The sequence below is a fragment of the Cherax quadricarinatus genome, chromosome 5 (assembly GCF_038502225.1).
Source record: "Cherax quadricarinatus isolate ZL_2023a chromosome 5, ASM3850222v1, whole genome shotgun sequence".
In the NCBI taxonomy this organism is placed as follows: Eukaryota; Metazoa; Arthropoda; class Malacostraca; order Decapoda; family Parastacidae; genus Cherax; species Cherax quadricarinatus.
The window spans coordinates 9,237,230-9,258,469 of record NC_091296.1 but is presented as its reverse complement, the minus strand read 5'-3'; the positions used below and the strand labels follow the sequence as shown (position 1 = coordinate 9,258,469).

Genomic DNA, 21,240 nt, shown 5'->3' with positions numbered 1-21,240 from the left:
ATGAGAACACCTCATAGATCCTGATGGTCTTGAGAACACCTCATAGATCCTGATGGTCTTGAGAACACCTCATAGATCCTGATGGTCTTGAGAACACCTCATAGATCCTGATGGTCTTGAGAACACCTCATAGATCCTGATGGTCTTGAGAACACCTCATAGATCCTGATGGTCTTGAGAACACCTCATAGATCCTGGTGGTCTTGAGAACACCTCATAGATCCTGATGGTCTTGAGAACACCTCATAGATCCTGGTGGTCTTGAGAACACCTCATAGATCCTGATGGTCTTGAGAACACCTCATAGATCCTGATGGTCTTGAGAACACCTCATAGATCCTGATGGTCTTGAGAACACCTCATAGATCCTGATGGTCTTGAGAACACCTCATAGATCCTGATGGTCTTGAGAACACCTCATAGATCCTGATGGTCTTGAGAACACCTCATAGATCCTGATGATCTTGAGAACACCTCATAGATCCTGATGGTCTTCATAACACCTTTTGCTTTCTAAATATATTGTGAACAACTCTTGAATTATTAATGGGCCAGGTTCGTCTGGTGATTTCCTGGTCAACCAGGCTGTTAGTACTGGTGGCCCGCTCTCTCGCATATCCTTCACAACCAGTTAACCATAAAAGCCCATGGTGATATCTCAAGTGGTATTACTCCCTCTTTTTGTGATTTCAGTTAGCTTTATCTCATTTAATAGCTGGGATTAAAGTATACTTTAAAGATATTCATATATATTGCTTTACACATTTCTTCCTCTCATTCCGTGATTTTGTAGTTAATTTTTTCTTTCACATTAAATTTGCTTTTTTTATAAATTTTAATTAAATATTTTGCTCCTGCTCCTCGACTGTTTTTTTTCTGCAAAAACAAAAATCTGCTCTCCTTATATCCTTGTTGCATTTATTCAGGCACTCCGAGTAAAATATAATAAAACCATTGCATTAAAAATTCATTTGGATTTAATCTTCATATTTTGACTTTAGTCCTCCATATATTTTAATGATATCATTAACTATTTATTTGGATTTAATCCTTATATTTTGAATTCACTCCCCAATATATTTTTAATGATATCATTAACTGTTTACAAGCTATAGAATAAATTTTAATGTCGATATTCATTTTTCAGACGGTCCTGACGACAAGCCTTTCATGGTGGACATGAAAGAGATGAGTGGCTACGAGAAAAACCTTTATCTCTACTCGGTAAGTCATATTCCATGTATTTTTCATTATTATTTTTGCACTTGATATTTTTCTGACTTCGAAAACTCACTTAACATCACACTTCTCACCTTCAGGTGGGTAAACAATTCTACCCACTTCTCACAGCCTACTACTAGTCTAAAATTTCTTGAATTTAAAAGTACGTATATACGGCTTTCATTGATGCATTTTTTATATGCCCGTTCCACTACACTATTAGCACTAGTACTCTCGTTCTGTTAGATTCACCTGACTTCAGTATTGAAACTCCTACCCATTTCATCTCTCTCGCAACCTTTTTATTCGGTTTTACTCTGTGCTGGGCATTTCTCTCAACATGTGTTACACCCACATGCATTTGAAACAACTGAAAACTCCTGTTTCTATAATTACATGCAGAAATAAGTGTAACCAGTTCATTGTTCCTGACCTTGTCCCAGGATGCGACCCACACCAGTCGACTAACACCCACGTGCCCATTTTAAACTGATGGGTGAACAGGGACAGGGACAGCAGGTGTCTTATGGAAACACGTCCCTAAAGTTTTCCAGCCGTACCGGAGGTTACCTGGATACCTGGAGGTTATTCCGGGGATCAACGCCCCCGCGGCCCGGTCCATGACCAGGCCTCCCGATGGATCAGGGCCTGATCAACTAGGCTGTTACTGCTGGCCGCACGCAGTCCGACGTACGAGCCACAGCCCGGCTGATCCGGCACTGACTTTAGGTATCTGTCCACCTCTCTCTTGAAGGCAGCCAGGGGTTTATTGGCAATTCCCCTAATGCTTGATGGGAGGCTGTTGAACAGTTTTGGGCCCCGGACACTTATGGTGTTTTCCCTTAGTGTACCAATGGCGCCCCTACTTTTTATTGGGGGCATTTTGCATCGCCTGCCCAGTCTTTTACTTTCGTAGGGAGTGATTTCTGTGTGCAGATTTGGGACCATTCCTTCCAAGATTTTCCAAGTGTAGATTATGATATATCTCTCCCTCCTGCGTTCCAACGAGTACAAGTCAAGTCCTTCCAAGCGTTCCCAGTAGTTAAGGTGCTTGACAGAACTTATACGTGCAGTAAAGGATCTCTGTACACTCTAGATCTGCGATTTCACCTGCTTTGAATGGAGATGTTAATGTACAACAGTATTCCAGCCTAGAGAGAACAAGTGATTTGAAAAGGATCATCATGGGCTTGGCATCTCTCATTTTGAAAGTTCTCATTATCCATCCAATCATTTTCTTTGCACGTGCGATCGTGGCACTGTTGTGATCCTTGAAAGTGAGATCCTCAGACATTACTACTCCCAGGTCCCTTACATTATTTTTCCGCTCTATTGTATGGCCGGAGTCAGTAGTATACTCTGTTCTAGTTATTATCTCCTCCAGTTTTCCATAACGGAGTAGTTGGAATTTGTCCTCATTGAACATCATATTGTTTACCGTTGCCCACTGGAAAACTTTGTTTATATTTTCTTGGAGGTTAACCGCGTCCTCAGCAGATGACAGCCTCATGCAGATCCTAGTATCATCCGCAAAGGATGATACGGTGCTGTGGTGTATATCTCTGTTTATGTCTGATATGAGGATAAGGAATAAGATGGGGGCGAGTACTGTGCCTTGTGGAACAGAGCTCTTCACTATGGCAGCCTCCGATTTAACTCTGTTGACCACTACTCTTTGTGTTCGATTTGTTAGGAAGTTGAAGATCCATCTACCCACTTTCCCAGTTATTCCTTTAGCACGTATTTTATGGGCTATTACGCCATGATCACATTTGTCAAATGCTTTTGCAAAGTCTGTGTATATTACATCTGCATTCTGATTTTCTTCCAGTGCATCCAAGGCCATGTCATAGTGATCCAGTAGTTGTGAGAGGCAGGAGCGACCTGCCCTGAACCCATGTTGCCCTGGATTGTGCAGATTTTGGGAATCCAGGTGATTTGCAATCCTGCTTCTTAGCACTCTTTCAAAGATTTTTATGATGTGGGACGTCAGAGCTATTGGTCTATAGTTCTTAGCTAATGCTTTGCTGCCACCTTTATGGAGTGGGGCTATATCCGTTGTTTTAAGTAACTGTGGAATTTCACCCATGTCCAAGCTCCTCCTCCATAGTGTACTTAGGGCACGCGAGAGGGGTTTCTTGCAGTTCTTAATGAAAACAGAGTTCCACGAGTCTGGGCCCGGGGCTGAGTGCATAGGCATGTTGTCAATGGCTTTTTCGAAATCTATCGGAGTTAGGGTAATGTCGGAAATCTGGCATATATTTATGGAGTTTTGAGGCTCATTCATGAAGAAATCATTTGGGTCGTCGATCCTCAGACCGATTAGTGGTTCACTAAACACAGAGTCGTACTTGGATTTCAATATTTCACTCATTTCCTTGTTGTCATCTGTGTAAGTCCCATCCTGTCTGAGTAAGGGCCCGATACTAGATGTGGTATTTGCCTTGTTTTTGGCATATGAAAAGAAATATTTTGAATTTCTTTCAATTTCACTAATAGCTTTAAGCTCCTCCTGCCTCTCCTGGTTCCTGTAAGAGTCATTTAGCTTAAGTTCGATAGTTTCCACTTCCCTGGTCAGCGCCTCCTTTCGTGTATCAGATATTCTAGCACTCCTGAGGAGCTCAGTGACTCTTCGTCGTCTTCTGTAGAGGGAGCGTCTTTTTCTCTCCAGTTTACTCCTGCTCTTCTTCTTTCTTAGGGGAATATGCCTCGAATATGATTCGAACCCCGGACCTCTGTGTGTGAGCTGAGTCGGTTAGCAATCGAGCTACGGGACACCTGATCAAGAGGTTCAGTTGTTGTTGAGACCAAACATCAGAATGGGGAAGAAATGTGATCAAAGTGACTTTGACTGTGGAAAGATTGTTGGTGTCAGACGAGGTGGTTTGAATATCTCAGACACTGCTGATCTGTGATTTTCACGCACAATAATATCTGGAGTTTACAAAGAATTGTATGAAAAAACACAAAACATCCATTGAGTGGCAGTTCTGTGGGCGAAAACGCCCTGTTAATGAGAGGTTAGAAGAGGAAAATGGCCAGGTTGGTGTTGACATAAATGCGACTGTAGCTCAAATAACTACGCATTACAACAGTGGTATGTACGCCCAACATGTCGAACCTTTAAGTGGATGGGTTGTAGCAGCAGCAGACCACGGTAGGTTCCTCTCTTAGCAGCTGTGAACAGAAACTAAGGCTACAGTGGGCACAGCTTCGCCAAAACTGAACAGTTGAAGACTGGAAAAGTATTTGGTCTGACGAATCGCGTTTTCTGATGCAACATACTGATGGTCGAGTCAGAATTTGGCGTATACCTTTGGGATGTGGTGAATCGGAAGATTCGCAGCATGAATGTGCAGCCTACAGATCTACAGGAACTGTCGTGTCAACATCAAGACAAGCCACGGGGGAGGGAAATCTGCAGCTCAAGTACTTCCACACTTCTCAGTGCATCATCAGGGTAGCGTAGTGCGGGAAACCGTGGACGGTGAGACATCCGCACTACGCTACCCTGAGAACTCTCCCTGCTTTAGTTGCTCTTTTGCAATGTTGCACAGTCCCTGATGATGCACTAAGAAATGTGAAAGTACCTGAGCTGTAGATTTCCACCCCCCGTGGCTTGTCTTGCATAGTTAAAATCGCCCGTCTGCGATTGTTTGCTTATTTATATATATATATATATATATATATATATATATATATATATATATATATATATATATATATATATATATATATATATATATATATATATATATATATATATATATATATATATATACCTATGCCCGTTTGGCTTGTGTGTGTGCTGGGTCGTATCCTATCTCAGTAAGTAAACAGAATTTACTGGCTGCTCTTGAATAAGGAAGAAATATCCTCGCTAGACGTCGGGTAGAGAAGAGCAAGAGCTGTAAGTGAAAGAGAAAAAGTGGATTCCACTCTCTCTCAGCCCCCCCCTCCTACCCTTTCCTTCATCTCCCTCCTTTCCTCACTTCCTCATTATTTCCCCTTCTTACTCTCCCTCACCTCACCCCTCTCCTCCTCTCTATCCCTCACCCCTCCTTCCTTTCGTTCCCTCTCTCCCTCATCATCTCCCTCGCCCACTACCACTCTCTGACCCCCCTCCATCGCTTACCTCTCTTCCTCATCCCCTCCACTGCTTTCCTCTCTCCCACACCCCCTCCATCCATCCATCCTTTCCATCTCCATACAACCAACCAGCTATTAATAGCTTCCCTTCCCCCCCGGTTACGCATTTATCGACCCAACATTTTACATTGAACGGGCCTAAACATTATTCTTATTCACACAAAAAACATAACTGGACAAATTTACACACACACATGACGTACTTGAATTTAGTTGTCAAGGCTAAGTTAGTGAGATCCTTGACGCACTGTAACTTGGGTATCTGAACTAAGTTAGTGTGATCCTTGACGCACTGTAACTTGGGTATCTGAACTAAGTTAGTGATCCTTGACGCACTGTAACTTGGGTATCTGAACTAAGTTAGTGTGATCCTTGACGCACTGTAACTTGGGTGTTAGAGCTAAGTTATTGAGATCCGTGACGCACTGTAACTTGGGTATCTGAACTAAGTTAGTGTGATCCTTGATACACTTTAGCCAGGGTGTCAGGCTAAGTTAATGAATTCCTTACTCATTGAAGCCTCCACGTCAGTATACCTGGAGTATTCCAGGGGTCAACTCCCCCGCGGCCTGGTCCATGACCAGGCAGTGAATCATTGTGTTGAGGGGCTCTTGATCCAAGGAATTGAACCTGTCTTCCTCTTCCTTGGATCGAACTTGATTGCCTAACATTTCCTCAGACGCTGCATGACCCTTATGGGTTCAGTGATACCCTGTGAATGTAATAATAATAATATTATTACAATCATAACTAAGCACTAAAAACATAAGGGTCATACAAAGATGCAGTAATAATAATAATAATAATAATAATAATAATAATAATAATAATAATAATAATAATAATAGTAATAATAATAATAACAATAATGTATGACGTAGTAAGAAGATTGGAAAAACGCTGAAAAAAATATCTCAAGGTTTTTTTTAGCATCAGATGGATAGTAAACCAAACCAGGTTTATGTACTTGGGGTCTTCCCTAGGATGCGACTCATATCAGTACTTGTTTACCATGGAACCTACCCCACCTCTCTCTGCTCCATACAGATACCTACTTCCTGTTAAGGGGCTTTTGATCCGGGAAGTTGGAGCTACTCTTCATTAGCTAGAACCTCATTACCTCCCATTGTCCAGACGCTCTTATGACTCCCATAGGTTATTTGCTGCCCCCCATAAAATTTAATGATAAAAATTTCGTTGTTATACCAAACCTTCTGAATTAACCATTATTTTTTATCTGTGGCAGTTTAGACACAGTACCCGTACTGTATTTACTTTATTGTTTCTTCCAACATCTATAGCTGTTATCAACGCTTTACTTTTGTTAAATCAGCGCTGATGCGTATATTGGAATACGCATTTTGTTATAGACAGGAGTGCGTACCAGGCTTTTACAGCGCTCGACACACCATCAAAATGTATTTCTAGTTCATTTCTCACAGCCTGTCATCAGGTTAGTTACTTAATTTTCTTACGCGAGTAGGATTTAGTTATACATATACGAACGATAAGTCAGAATATAAGGTATGAAGTTGTGAGTAACATAAAGAACAAAAAGGCACAATACCGTGACTGGAACAATACATAAACAACCCGCACATAAAGAGAAACGCGTATGACGACGTTTCGGTCCGTCTTGGACCATTCACAAGACCAGTGCGACGTAAATGGTCCAAGACGGGGCGAAACTTCTTACAGTTCACAAGTAAACCGCTATGTGCGGGTTATTTGTGTATTGTAAGTAGCATACTCATAATATTATAAATGCAAGCTTAATTTATTATAACTGTGACATAGGTAGTACTTCCCAAAATGATAATGAGGTCTAAGATAAGATTTTGTTCGGATTTTTAACCCCGGAGGGTTAGTCACCCAAGATAACCCCAGAAAGTCAGTGCGTCATCGAGGACTGTCTGTCTTATTTCCATTGGGGTCCTCAATCTTGTCCCCCAGGATGCCACCCACACCAGTCGACTAACACCCAGGTACCTACTTGCTTACTAGGTGAACGGGGACAACAGGTGTAAGGAAACCCGCCTAATGTTTTCACCCTTTCCGGGGATCGAACCACGGACAGTGTGTGTGAGGCAAGAAAGTTGCCTATCAGGCCACGGGCCATGACCGATAGCCTATTATTTAAAGTTCGTTTTCGGCGGAGCTCAGACATAATTGTATATTTTACGATATTTACAACCTATCTACACCACAGAATAAATAATTATTTCTAATGTAAATTGTTATTTTGGAAGATATTAGCAAATATACCGTTATTTCGGCTTAAAACCAGTTAGGGTTAATAATCGCATAATATTCGGGTCAGACAACGAGTTTTACCAATCACAGGGAGCCTAAACAAAGACGCCAGTTCCATTTCTGCCCATAACGAAGCAGATTAGGTTCTGTTACATAAGGTAATTTAGGTTATATTAGGGTATAGATAGTTTGAGGTACTCAATTCCTCAGCTTTGAGAGTGTGTTCATTCCATCATCCTTGATAAAAGGCACCACATAAAACTATATGCGTAGCAGAACAAATTAATATGGAACCACTGATCAGTCTAAAGATAGACAATCCAAATAATTTTTTCATGAACGAGTCTCAAAACCCTGTCAATGTATGCCAAATTTATGACATAACCCTAACTCCACTAGACTTTGAGAAAGCCATTGACAAAATGCCCATGCACTCAGCCCCAGCCCCAGACTTGTGGAACTCTGTGTTCATTAAGAACTGAAAGAAATCCCTCTTGCGGGCCCTAAGTATGCTATGGAGAAAGAGCATAGACACAGGTGAGATTCCGCAGTCACTAAAAACAACGGATATAGCCCCACTCCATAAAGGTGGTAGCAAAGCAATAGCTTTAAAAGACTTCCAAGAAGCACGATTACAAACCACTTGGACTCCCAACAATTGCACAATCCAGGGCAACATGGGTTCAGAGCAGGTCGCTCCTGCCTCTCGCAGCTACTGGACTGGATGCACTGGAAAACAAACAGAATCCTGATGTAGTATACACAGACTTTGCCAAAGCCTTTGACAAGTGAGATCATGGTATAACAGCACACTAAATGCGTGCTAAATGGATAATTGGCAAAGTGGGCAGATGGATCTTCAACTCTCTAATCAATCGAACACAAAGAGTAGTGGTAAACAGAGTTAAATCGGAAGCTGCCATAGTGAAGAGCTTGTTCCACAAGGCACATTACTCGCCCCTGTCCTGTTCCGCATCCTCATATCAGACATAGACAGAGATGTAAACCATAACACCGTATCATCCTTTGCAGACGATACTAGGATCTGCATGAGAGTGTCATCCATTGAGGACACGGCAAAGCTCCAAGTTTTCCAATGGGCAACGGTGAACAATATGATATTCAATGAAGACAAATTCTGGCTACTCCGTTATGGAAAACTGGAGGAAATAATAGTTAGAACTGAGTATACTACAAACTCTAATCACACAATAGAGCGGAAAAGTAATGTGAAGGACCTGGAAGTGGTAATGTCTGAGGATCTCACCTTCAAGGATCACAACAGTGCCACTATCACATCTGCAAGGAAACTGATTGGATGGATAATGAGAACATTCAAGACAAGAGTTGCCAAACCAGTGATGATCCTTTTTCAATCACTTGTTCTCTCTAGGCTGGAATGCAGCTGTACATTGACATCTCCATTCATGGCAGATGAAATTGCAGACCTAGAGAATGTACAGAGAACCTTTACTGCTTTGTTCCATCAAACACCTTAACTACTGGGAACGCCTGGAAACACTCTGACTTGTACTCACTGGAGCGCAGGCGAGAGAGATAATTCATAATATACACCTGGAAAATCCTAGAAGGACTGGTCCCTAATCTGCATGTATAAATCACTCCCTGCAAAAGCAAAAGACTTGGCAGGCGATGCAGCATACCCCCCATGAAAAGTAGGGGCACCGTTAGTACACTAAGAGAAAATACAGTAAGTGTCCGGGGCCCAAGACTTTTCAACAGCCTTCCACCAACCATAAGGGGAATTACCAATAGACCCCTGGTTGTCTTCAAGAGGGAGCTGGACAGATACCTAAAGTCAGTACCGGATCAACCGGGCTGTGGTTCGTTCATTGGACTACGTGCGGCCAGCAGTAACATCCTCATTGATCAGGCCCAGATTCACCAGGAGGCCTGGTCATTTACCGGGGCACAGGGGTGTTGATCCCCGGAATACCCTCCAGGTAGACTCCAGGCAGGTAGACCTCTTAAACTGTAGTGTATTTTATCACCAAAATGCCCTAAAGATCAAAATTCATTTATTTCTAAAAAGTTCACTAACGCCCCGCGCTTAAGAGAGAAATTGTTCCAGCAAGGGTATTGTGACTTTATTCTTCATTGCCTGAAAGGTACGTAAACAATCCACAATCCATTTATACATATGTATTTTACTTTTAACTGGAAAAAAAAGATCGTTCTGTTTTGACTTCTGATTCGATTATATATGCAGAAATCCCATTTACGTAAGTAAGCTACTCTGGCGTCGGAGAACGGGGTAAATAATAGATAAGCTCACTCAGATCATTATGTTTATTTCTGTCCAACAGGAGGAGATGGCAGATCGTCCAAGAGTGTCGATGATGATAAATTCCCTCGCCAACTACAATGCAACTATTCCATCTGCCGAGGAGAATGATGCCAAACCGTCTCAACCAAGAGCCAAGTTAGGTACAGTGATGGGTGTGTTCCTTCCATGTATCCAGAACATCTTCGGTGTCATCCTCTTCATCCGTATGCCCTGGATTGTGGGCACAGCTGGAGGAGCACTCGCTTTCACAATTGTCTTCATGTGCTGCTGTACGGTCAGTATCGGAGAGTATTTGCCCGCAACACTGATCATAAAAAGGGCTTCTCAGATTTCATAGTTTTCCTTTTAACTTTATAAAAGTTCGTATAGATCAAAGTAGTGGCATCATGCGGGTGTACTCGTTTTGCTAATAATAATAAAAAATGTGCCATTTCAAATTACTAAATAATTAAGCAACGTTGAAGTACCGATTTGTTTGAGACGAATATGTATATATATATATATATATATATATATATATATATATATATATATATATATATATATATATATATATATATATATATATATATATATATATGTCGTGCCGAATAGGCAGAACTTGCGATCTTGGCTTAAATAGCTACGCTCATCTTGCCATATAGGACAAGCGAAAATTTGTGTATGCAATAATTTCGCGCAAATCATTCTGAACCTATCGAAAAAAATATATTTCACTGTATTTGTTTAGTATTAAATTACTGCAAACAAATCTAAAATATATTTAGTTGGGTTAGGCTAAAATAAATTGCACTTGTTATAATAAGGTTAGATAAGTTTTCCAAGTTACTTTTGGTGCAAAATTATAAATTTTTACATCAACATTAATGAAAAAAATATATCTTTAAACGTATAAGAATTTTTTTTAGAAAGGACTTAATTTTAAATGAGTTCTTGCTAATTGACCAGTTTTACATATTCGGCACGACATATATATATATATATATATATATGTATATATATATATATATGTATATATATGTATATATATATATATATATATATATATTATATATATATATATTATATATATATTATATATATATATATATATATATATATATATATATATATATATATATATATATATATACATATGTATGTGTGTGTGTGTGTGTGTGTGTGTGTGTGTGTGTGTGCAGAAGTGTTTTTAGGATTCAGCGTTTATATTGTTATTGAAGTATAATATAGTTATTTTATGCTCTCTGTGCTATAGTAAAAGTTTATTAACAAACTTATAGAATAATTGACATTCAATTACGTCCTTCTATTATATTTGTTTGCGTATTTTATCGTCAAAATGAAAATAACTGATCACCAAATACCTACTGTAATTTATTCAGCTTATAAATAATATGAAGACTGAAAATCAGACATTTACTCTATAAATGAAAGATATTACGTTATTTAAATTTTACAAAATTATTTATTCCGTTGAAAAATACATGATGCTATTTTTTCTCTGCAATAGACTTTCTTAACTGGGATCTCCATGTCTGCCATTGCAACCAATGGTGTTGTCCCAGCCGGCGGCTCCTACTTCATGATCTCGCGATCTCTTGGGCCAGAATTTGGTGGAGCTGTTGGAATTCTCTTCTATACTGCAACTACCGTGGCAGCAGCCATGTATATTATCGGTGCTGTTGAAATATTTTTGGTAAGTACTGCGAATCTGTTTGGGGGGGTTGAAATTGTTTGGTGATCTGTTGCATGATGATACTATGGTCATTGTAGGATGAAATGTTTTATCATCAACGAGTTTGTAGACAAAGACACTAGTTACAGAACAAGCTTTTATTGGGACAAAATTTCCTGCTGTGTAGAGCTTCGTCGGCCAGGCTCCGGGAGTAGAGAGACTCGAAATTTTTGAAAAGTATATCGAAGGTAGAACTGGATAGAGCTTTATCGTGATCAGCACTCTGGGTAGACCTTTATTGTGATCAGCATCCTATAAAGAGCTAAAATTTTGGCTCAAAGCTTGCTCTGTGACCTGTGTCTTTCTCTTCACAAGTTTTAGGATACTGTACGAAGTTGATCTTTTTGTTGTTCTGGATGTGGAGAAGTTGTGTAGGATGGCTGGTGATGTTGGGATGTGTAGAACAAGGACCCCAATGGAAATAAGTCACTTTGAATTTCTTGGGTTATCCTTGACTCTCCTGGGTTATCCTTGAGTTATCTATACATATGTTGCTATGTATAACTTATGTAACTGTATTTATGTGTACCTTTACCTGAATAAACTTACTTAAGCTCACTTGAATTGTGATGTGTGCACTGCTGGGAAGACAGCCAGAGTATGAGTGATGAATGAGTTCCCTTTGTGGTATTGTGATGCCATTTTTATGGTATTGTGTGATATCATTGTTATGGTATTGTATGATGGTATTGTGATGGCATTGTTATGGTATTGTTTGATAATATTGTTATGGTATTGTGTGATGGTATTGTGATGGCATTGTTATGGTATTGTTTGATAGCATTGTTATGGTATTGTGTGATGGTATTGTGATGGCATTGTTATGGTATTGTTTGATAGCATTGTTATGGTATTGTGTGATGGTATTGTGATGGCATTGTTATGGTATTGTTTGATAGCATTGTTATGTATTGTGTGATGGTATTGTGATGGCATTGTTATGGTATTGTTTGATAGCATTGTTATGTATTGTGTGATAACATTGTTATGGTATTGTGTAATGGAATTGTAATGACATTGTTATGGTAATGTGTAATGGTATTGTTATGTATTGTGTAATAGCATTGTTATGTATTGTGTGATAGCATTATGTATTATGTAATAGCATTGTTATGGTATTGTATGATGGTATTATGATGACATTGTTATGGTATTGTGTGATGGTATTGTTACCTGACATTGATAGGAAACGAGTTAAGAATGTTGAAGATAATGTGCAATACGACTTACAATGTATAGTTTCCATACAGTTATTAAAATGAATCGTAGTTACTGGAAAACAGGAGACAAAATGAAACAATGTTTCACTAGGTCAGGCAAAAATCCATTTACGAGATTGTAATGTAATAATTGTATATATTAGTATGATTATATTAGTATGATTATATTCGGACAATGTATTTAAGACAGATGGCATTCTTTTGATTTCTGGTAATGGACTGTATGGTACAGAGTCTGCTTAAAGGAACTGTGACTACGAAAATAGAGAGAGAGAGAGAGAGAGAGAGAGAGAGACTGACGGTATGGTTAATATGTGCAAATAACCCACATTCAACAATACAAAAAAAAAAAACGCGAATTTTTGTCTAACTAGAAGTCATCATCAGGGTTTCTAGTTAGACCAAACATTAACCGAAAACCCGCACTTCGGATTATTATTATAATCACGGGGGAGCGCTAAACCCGTAGGATTATACAGCGCATGTGGGGGTCCCTAGATTAAGAGCCCCTCACCAGCGTCAAGGAACCTCCCACACTTTTGAGAGCAACCGTAGAACGTTTCGCTCCGTGACTCACGAAATCGTAATAACACGATTGCAAACAAACCATACCATGGGTGGGGTTTGAACCCGCGGTCAGAGTCTCAAAACTCCAGACCGTCGCGTTAGTCACTGGGCCAGCTAATTTAATAAGATTCATCCAACTAGGTATATTTCTACACCATAGAAAGGTTAGCATAGGCACCGCTGTGTCCACAAATGCAATTTTTTACAGACGACTCCGACCGCGGGTTCAAATCCCACCCGTGGTATGGTTTCGTTCCGTCTTGGGTCGCGATACGTCGTCACGAGACTGTTCTCCTTTGTGCGGGTTTTTGGTTAATTGTTGCAGCTACGGTATTGTAACTTTGTTATTCTTTAGACCGAAAATATTCGCATTTTCTTCTGTGCTGTTGAATGTGGGTAATTTGCTGTGTAATAATAATAGTAACAAATCAGTAGTAATATTACTTTAAATTATTTTTCTTTAAAATATTAATTGAAATGAGTTTTTCTGAAACATTGTTTTTAATAAGTTTCTTTGAGCTATTATAAATATTATGGCATTTTAATGCAGTATTTATTTTATTGCAGACGTATATGGCCCCAATGTTATCGATATTTGGGGACTTTTCTAAAGATCCCAGCATTATGTATAACAATTTCCGAGTGTATGGCACCATCCTCTTATGGGTGATGTGCACCATCGTCAGCATTGGTGTCGCCTTTGTCAGTAAATTTGCAGCTGTTGCATTGGCTTGTGTCATAGGCTCCATTATTGCAATTCTTGTTGGCATTTTCTACAATATCAACGGATCAGATAAGTTACAGTAAGTATAATGGCTTCATTGTTTATATTTACATTATTTTTTTATCAAATTTGTAGAGGGTAATGTTGAAGATTTAATATGCAAAAACCTTTGTAATTTTTTCTAGTCTGTATTATGTCCAGAATTTCAGAAAGTATGAGTGTGGGGGAACCAGTATACTGCCTAAGATATTGTATTGTACTCTGAGCTCGGCCCATGGCCGGGCTCAGAGAGTAGATAAACTCTCGAAACTTTTCAAAGGTATATAAAAGGTTAATGAAAGGAGAGGGGGTGAGGAGTTGCAATGATGCCCATGAAGGGCTCAAAGAATAAGACCTCCCCTCCTTTTCTTTAATTCAAATCTGATTATCTCCCATTCTCTAAGCACTGTATGAGCCTTATATATTTAGCCCTTCCCTTCTTACCATACCCCTCTGTTGAGTGGGGCATTATATTACTTAAGACCCATGTTAGAGGACTTCAGTGCCGGCGTTAGTGTAGTAGAGATGCTGATTCAGGGAGCGAGGAGGTTGGATCTACCGGTCTTTATATCTGGGGTTCATCTGACCTAAGGACGCCTGCCCTGGGCTTAGTGGAGTGTGGATGTCTCGCTCTACCCTGCCTTGAAAATCAGTGATGAATTTCCCTGTTTTACTCCCTTCATCCTCCCTGTCCAGGACGTTTGTCCTCATCATCAGCTCTCTAGGTCATTCATAGCCAGGGAGCCATGCATCAGTGACTTCCAAGTTTGGGAAAAGTCTGTTGTTGGCTCAAGTGTGAATCCTGACCCTTCCGAGGTTGAGGAAACATGTTCCAGTTCTCTTTCCGGTGGATATTTTGTTTTCTTTATAATTTCCACTCATATTTGGGCAATATATGTTTTCCTGGAATCTTGGGAGGCAGAATCAATAAGGTGCCAGCCTTTGTAGTCTTTAACAACCTCAACAATAAGGAAGGAAGACTGCAGTAAGATTCCTGAGTCAGCCTTCATCGGGTGTGGACGTCTCTCTCGCCTGAGCATCAGTGACAAATTTTCCGAGCTCTCTCAAGGACGCTTGTCCTCATCTACTTTGCCTGCCGGCCACATTACAGGAGGTCATTGGCTTACTTTTAGCCAGCTCCATTTTTCCGCCTTGTGGATAATTTTTTAACTTTTGGTGGGAAGCTTATTACCGAACTCGGGGGGGGGGGTCCCGCTCTGCTGGGGCTTGGCAGGGGGGGGTCCAACTGATCTAATTGGGAACTTCTAGTTCCTATTTATTTACAAATTAACTCTTGTTCATTTTTCTTTCGTCGGCCAACTTTGGGCAACAAATCTTTCCCGTACATTGGGAAGTCGGGCTCGATATGGGGTAAGCTGTCAGTGGCCCTGATAAACCCAACAAAAAGAAAAAGAAAACAAGAAAGACTGCAGTAAGCTTAATGGCACATGCTAGGCGGGTTCAACTCGCCCACACCCACTCGTTGGTGTGGGTGAGTTGAGAACAAACTAGAGTTTGTTCCACTTACCTACAACTCTATAACTGAAGTATACCTGGAGGTGGGTTCGGGAGGTCAACGCCCCCGCGGCCCGGTCCATGACCAAACCGTGTGGTGGATCAGAGCCTGATCAACCAGGCTGTTACTACTGGCCACATGCAAACCAATGTACTATGTACAGCCCGGCTGGTCAGGTACTGACTTCAGGTGCCTGTCCAACTCCCTTTTGAAGACAGCCAGGAGTCTATTGGTAATCTACCTTAGTATGCTGGGAAGCAGTTGAACAGTCTTGGGCCCCTGACACTTATTGTGTTGTCTCTTAGTGTACTCGTGGTACCTTTGCTTTTCACTGGAGGGGATGTTGCATCTGCCGAGTCCTTTGCTTTCATAGGGAGTGATGCCCATGTGCAGATTGGGGACTAGTCCCTCTAGAATTTTCCAAGTGTATATTATCATGTATGTATCTTTCTCGCCTGCATTCTAAGGAGTTCAGGTCAGGGGCCATCAACTGTCTGCAGGTCTGCAATTTCGCTTGCCTTAAAAGGGACCGTTAGTGTACAGCAGTATTCCAGCCTAGAGAGAATAAGTGATTTGATGAGAATCATCATTGGCTTGGCATCCCTAGTTTTGAAGGTTCTTTTTAACCATCCTGTCATTTTCCTAGCAGATGTAGTAGATACATTATTGTGATCTTTGAGAGTGAGATTCTCTGACATTATCACTCCCAGGTCCTTCATATTAGTTTTTTTAATTTGATTAATACTCCAATCCACTTTTTATTTCCTTGAATTTTCCATAGTGGAGCAGTTGAAATTTGTCTTCTTTGAACTATATATTGTTTTCTGAGGCCCATTTAAAGACTTGGTTAATGTCTACCTGGAAACTTGCAGTGTCCTCAATGGATGACATTGTCATGCAAATTCTGGTATCATCAGCAAAGGAGGACATGGTGCTGTGGCTTATGTCTCTGTCTATGTCAGCTACGAGGATGAGGGAAAGGATGGGAGTGAGTACTGCACCTTGTGCAACAGAGCTTTTCACTGTAGCTGTCTCTGACTTTACTCTGTTTATTATTCTCTTTGTGTTCTATTTGTTAGGAAGTTATGGATCTATCTACCCACTTTTCCTGTTTCGTGTATTCCTTTATCATGTATTTTGTGTCCTATTACACCATGATCGCACTTGTTGAAGGCTTTCACAAAGCCTGTATATTACATCTGCATTTTGTTTGTCCTCCAGGGCATCATAGTGGTCAAGTAGTTGTGAGAGACAGGAGCAACCTGCTCTAAACCCATGCTTAATTGGGTTGTGCAATTGTTAGGTATCCAAATGGTTGGTGATCTTGCTTCTTAGAACCCTTTCAAAGATTTTTATGATGTGGGACATTAGTGCTGTTTGTCTGTAATTCTTCGCAATTGCTTTACTGCCACCTTTCTTATATTTATAAATTTAAATTTCTCCAATTTGAATCCATTGCTGCAAATTAAATCTTGATTAGATATTGTTAACATGTTATTTATTTCTTTGTGTAGTCTTGTTTACCATTTCTACATTTTGACCATATCTCCCCTAATTGTACATTTATCCTGAGAGTGCAGATTTGGTGTCTAAAGGTTATCTTAGGGAGAGAGTTTCTGTTGAAAAGGATTTGACCTTATCATCCTTCCAGCACATTTTTGTTCATTATATAATATGGAGACCAGAAATGAGCAGAATAATCAAAATGAGGCTTTACCAAGGATAAATAAAGATCTACTTTTTTATGCTTCTTGATATGAATTCAAGAATTCTAATACCTTCATTGTAAACACTTGCACTTTTGTCTTGGCTTTAAATTTCTGCTAACCAGAACTCATAGATTTTTTTTCTTTTTGCATTCAGTTTGATTGAGATCTGCTGTACATTATTTAGCTTATAGATGCCATAATTATTTTCTTTTCCTAGTATTAGAACCTTAAACTTGTTAGCATTGAACTGCATCATCCACCTCTTTGACCCCAACATCATTCTCTCCATGTTCTCCTGTAGTGTTTTAGTGTATTCATCAGAAAATTGTTTGATGACCTATTTTAGTGTCATTGGCAAACTTACTTGTGTTGCTATTTATTCCTTCATCTATGTTGTTTATGTTGACTGTAAATAAGAAGGGTCCCAGTACTGACAACTGTGGCACACCACTCACAACAGGTCCCCATTTTGATTTCTCTCCATCAGTGCAAACTCTCTCTTATGGTCAGCCATTCCTCGACCTTGGAGATGATTTTTCTTCCTATTCCATGTGCCTCTACTTTCTTACGATGATGACAGTAATAATAATAATAATAATAATAATAATAATAATAATAATAATAATAATAATAATAATAATAACACTTTATTTCAGCATGATACAATGTTTGAACAAAGGTGAATGACATTTAGGTGCACATGCAGAAATCCCCTTAATATGCAGAGCATTTCGGGCAAATTTAAGATTGCCTTAAGGTGTTGACAATTTGAATAATTGTAAGTGTAAATATAAATTTAGAAGCTACAGTGAATACAAGAGAATTGATTATCCTATTAGTTCATGCTTTATGGCTTGTATTAAGTCAAATTGGCAATGTTTTTAATGTTTGGGAAGATTACAGATATTGAGAATAAGATTACAGTGGTACCTTGGTATTCATCCTTAATCCGTTCCAGGACCTTGGACTTATACCAAACAGGACGTATACCAAACGAATTTTCCCATAAGAAATATAGAGAAAACAATTAATCCATTCCCATGAAAAAAAATTCTATTGTTATTGGCATATTATACATTGATTGGGTTGTATAAAATAATTTAAACCCTGCTTAATACTAAAATACATACATAAATACAAAAGAATTAGATGAAATAAATGCAAATTTAACCTCACTTTACTTTGCTGAAAAGAGTCGAGTACCTACTAGGATAGTGCTGAGAAGGGAGGAGGAGGAAATGTTATTGTTTGGAAGGAGAGTCCCTCTCTTTTCTGTCTCTTTTTCCCATTTGGACCTGGTTGAAGCTCACCAGGTTTGACTTTTACTAAAAATCTGTCCAAAGAACTTTGCTGCTGCCTTCTCAGAATGTTTTGTAAATGTGACATTGTCTGGTCATTCCAGACATTGCTATTATGGCTTGTTTGGTTTTTGTTGGGGTGGTACTTCTCTGCAAAGTTTTTGACATCCATCCATTTGGTGAAGATTTCCTTGATTAATGAAATAGGGTCTTCCTCTATCTCCTCTTCTGAGCCTGAAGAGAGTGCATCCATCTAAGTCTTGTGCTCCTCCTTCTCAAGTTCCTGCAGCTCCTCAGTGGTCAGCTCTTCTCTGTGTCCCTCCACTAACTCCTCCACATCACCATCACTCACATCCAGACCCATGGACCTGCTCAGAGAGACAATATCCTTCACTATAGACACAGCCTCAAAGCTCTCAAAGTCCCTTTCAGTCACTGCTTCCTCCAAGCAGAGCTCATTGTTCTGTATGAAACTTCCTGCCAGGTTTTGTCAATGAGAGTTATGCAATGGGTGATAGTAAAGTGATCTTTCCAAAACTCTCTCAGGGTTACCTCTGTGTCAGAGGTCACTTCAAAGCACCTCTGGAAGAGTGCTTTTTTGTAGAGTTTCTTGAAATTACTGATGACCTGCTGATCCATGGGCTGAATGAGAGGAGTCATGTTGGGGGGGAGAAACTTTACAGTGATGAAGTCAAACTCTGGCAGCACATAGTCCTGCAAGCTTGGAGGGTGAGCTGGAGCATTGTCCAGTATGAGGAGGGCCTTCAGAGGCAGGTTTTTCTCCTCTAAATAACTTTATACACTTGGCCCAAACACAACATTAAACTTTTTTTTTTTTTTATCACACTGGCCGATTCCCACCAAGGCAGGGTGGCCCGAAAATGAAAAACTTTCACCATCATTCACTCCATCACTGTCTTGCCAGAAGGGTGCTTTACACTACAGTTTTTAAACTGCAACATTAACACCCCTCCTTCAGAGTGCAGGCACTGTACTTCCCATCTCCAGGACTCAAGTCCGGCCTGCCGGTTTCCCTGAACCCCTTCATAAATGTTACTTTGCTCACACTCCAACAGCACGTCAAGTATTAAAAACCATTTGTCTCCATTCACTCCTATCAAACACGCTCATGCATGCCTGCTGGAAGTCCAAGCCCCTCGCACACAAAACCTCCTTTACCCCCTCCCTCCAACCTTTCCTAGGCCGACCCCTACCCCGCCTTCCTTCCACTACAGACTGATACACTCTTGAAGTCACTCTGTTTCGCTCCATTCTCTCTACATGTTCGAACCACCTCAACAACCCTTCCTCAGCCCTCTGGACAACAGTTTTGGTAATCCCGCACCTCCTCCTAACTTCCAAACTACGAATTCTCTGCATTATATTCACACCACACATTGCCCTCAGACATGACATCTCCACTGCCTCCAGCTTTCTCCTCGCTGCAACATTCATCACCCATGCTTCACACCCATATAAGAGCGTTGGTAAAACTATACTCTCATACATTCCCCTCTTTGCCTCCAAGGACAAAGTTCTTTGTCTCCACAGACTCCTAAGTGCACCACTCACCCTTTTCCCCTCATCAGTTCTATGATTCACCTCATCTTTCATAGACCCATCCGCTGACACGTCCACTCCCAAATATCTGAATACATTCACCTCCTCCATACTCTCTCCCTCCAATCTGATATCCAATCTTTCATCACCTAATCATTTTGTTATCCTCATAACTTTACTCTTTCCTGTATTCACTTTTAATTTTCTTCTTTTGCACACCCTACCAAATTCATCCACCAATCTCTGCAACTTTTCTTCAGAATCTCCCAAGAGCACAGTGTCATCAGCAAAGAGCAACTGTGACAACTCCCACTTTATGTGTGATTCTTTATCTTTTAACTCCACACCTTTTGCCAAGACCCTCGCATTTACTTATCTTACAACCCCATCTATAAATATATTAAACAACCATGGTGACATCACACATCCTTGTCTAAGGCCTACTTTTACTGGGAAATAATTTCCCTCTTTCCTACATACTCTAACTTGAGCCTCACTATCCTCGTAAAAACTCTTCACTGCTTTCAGTAACCTACCGCCTACACCATACACCTGCAACATCTGCCACATTGCCCCCCTGTCCACCCTGTCATACGCCTTTTCCAAATCCATAAATGCCACAAAGACCTCTTTAGCCTTATCTAAATACTGTTCACTTACATGTTTCACTGTAAACACCTGGTCCACACACCCCCTACCTTTCCTAAAGCCTCCTTGTTCATCTGCTATCCTATTCTCCGTCTTACTCTTAATTCTTTCAATAATAACTCTACCATACACTTTACCAGGTATACTCAACAGACTTATCCCCCTATAATTTTTGCACTCTCTTTTGTCCCCTTTGCCTTTATACAAAGGAACTATGCATGCTCTCTGCCAATCCCTAGGTACCTTACCCTCTTCCATACATTTATTAAATAATTGCACCAACCACTCCAAAA

The 21,240-nt window shown here is 40.1% G+C and overlaps 1 protein-coding gene across 9 annotated transcripts in view; it reads left to right on the top strand.

Moving 5' to 3' along the window:
- Nucleotides 1–21,240, top strand: part of kcc (solute carrier family 12 member kcc) — a 489,611-nt gene that overhangs the window by 403,837 nt on the left and 64,534 nt on the right. For all 9 annotated transcript variants that reach the window (XM_070099766.1, XM_053771234.2, XM_053771233.2 and 6 more), the window contains 4 exons: nt 1,148–1,224; nt 9,951–10,205; nt 11,442–11,627; nt 14,021–14,256. In XM_070099766.1, the coding sequence (XP_069955867.1) occupies nt 1,148–1,224; nt 9,951–10,205; nt 11,442–11,627; nt 14,021–14,256 (754 nt within the window). The remainder of the gene's footprint in view (nt 1–1,147; nt 1,225–9,950; nt 10,206–11,441; nt 11,628–14,020; nt 14,257–21,240) is intronic.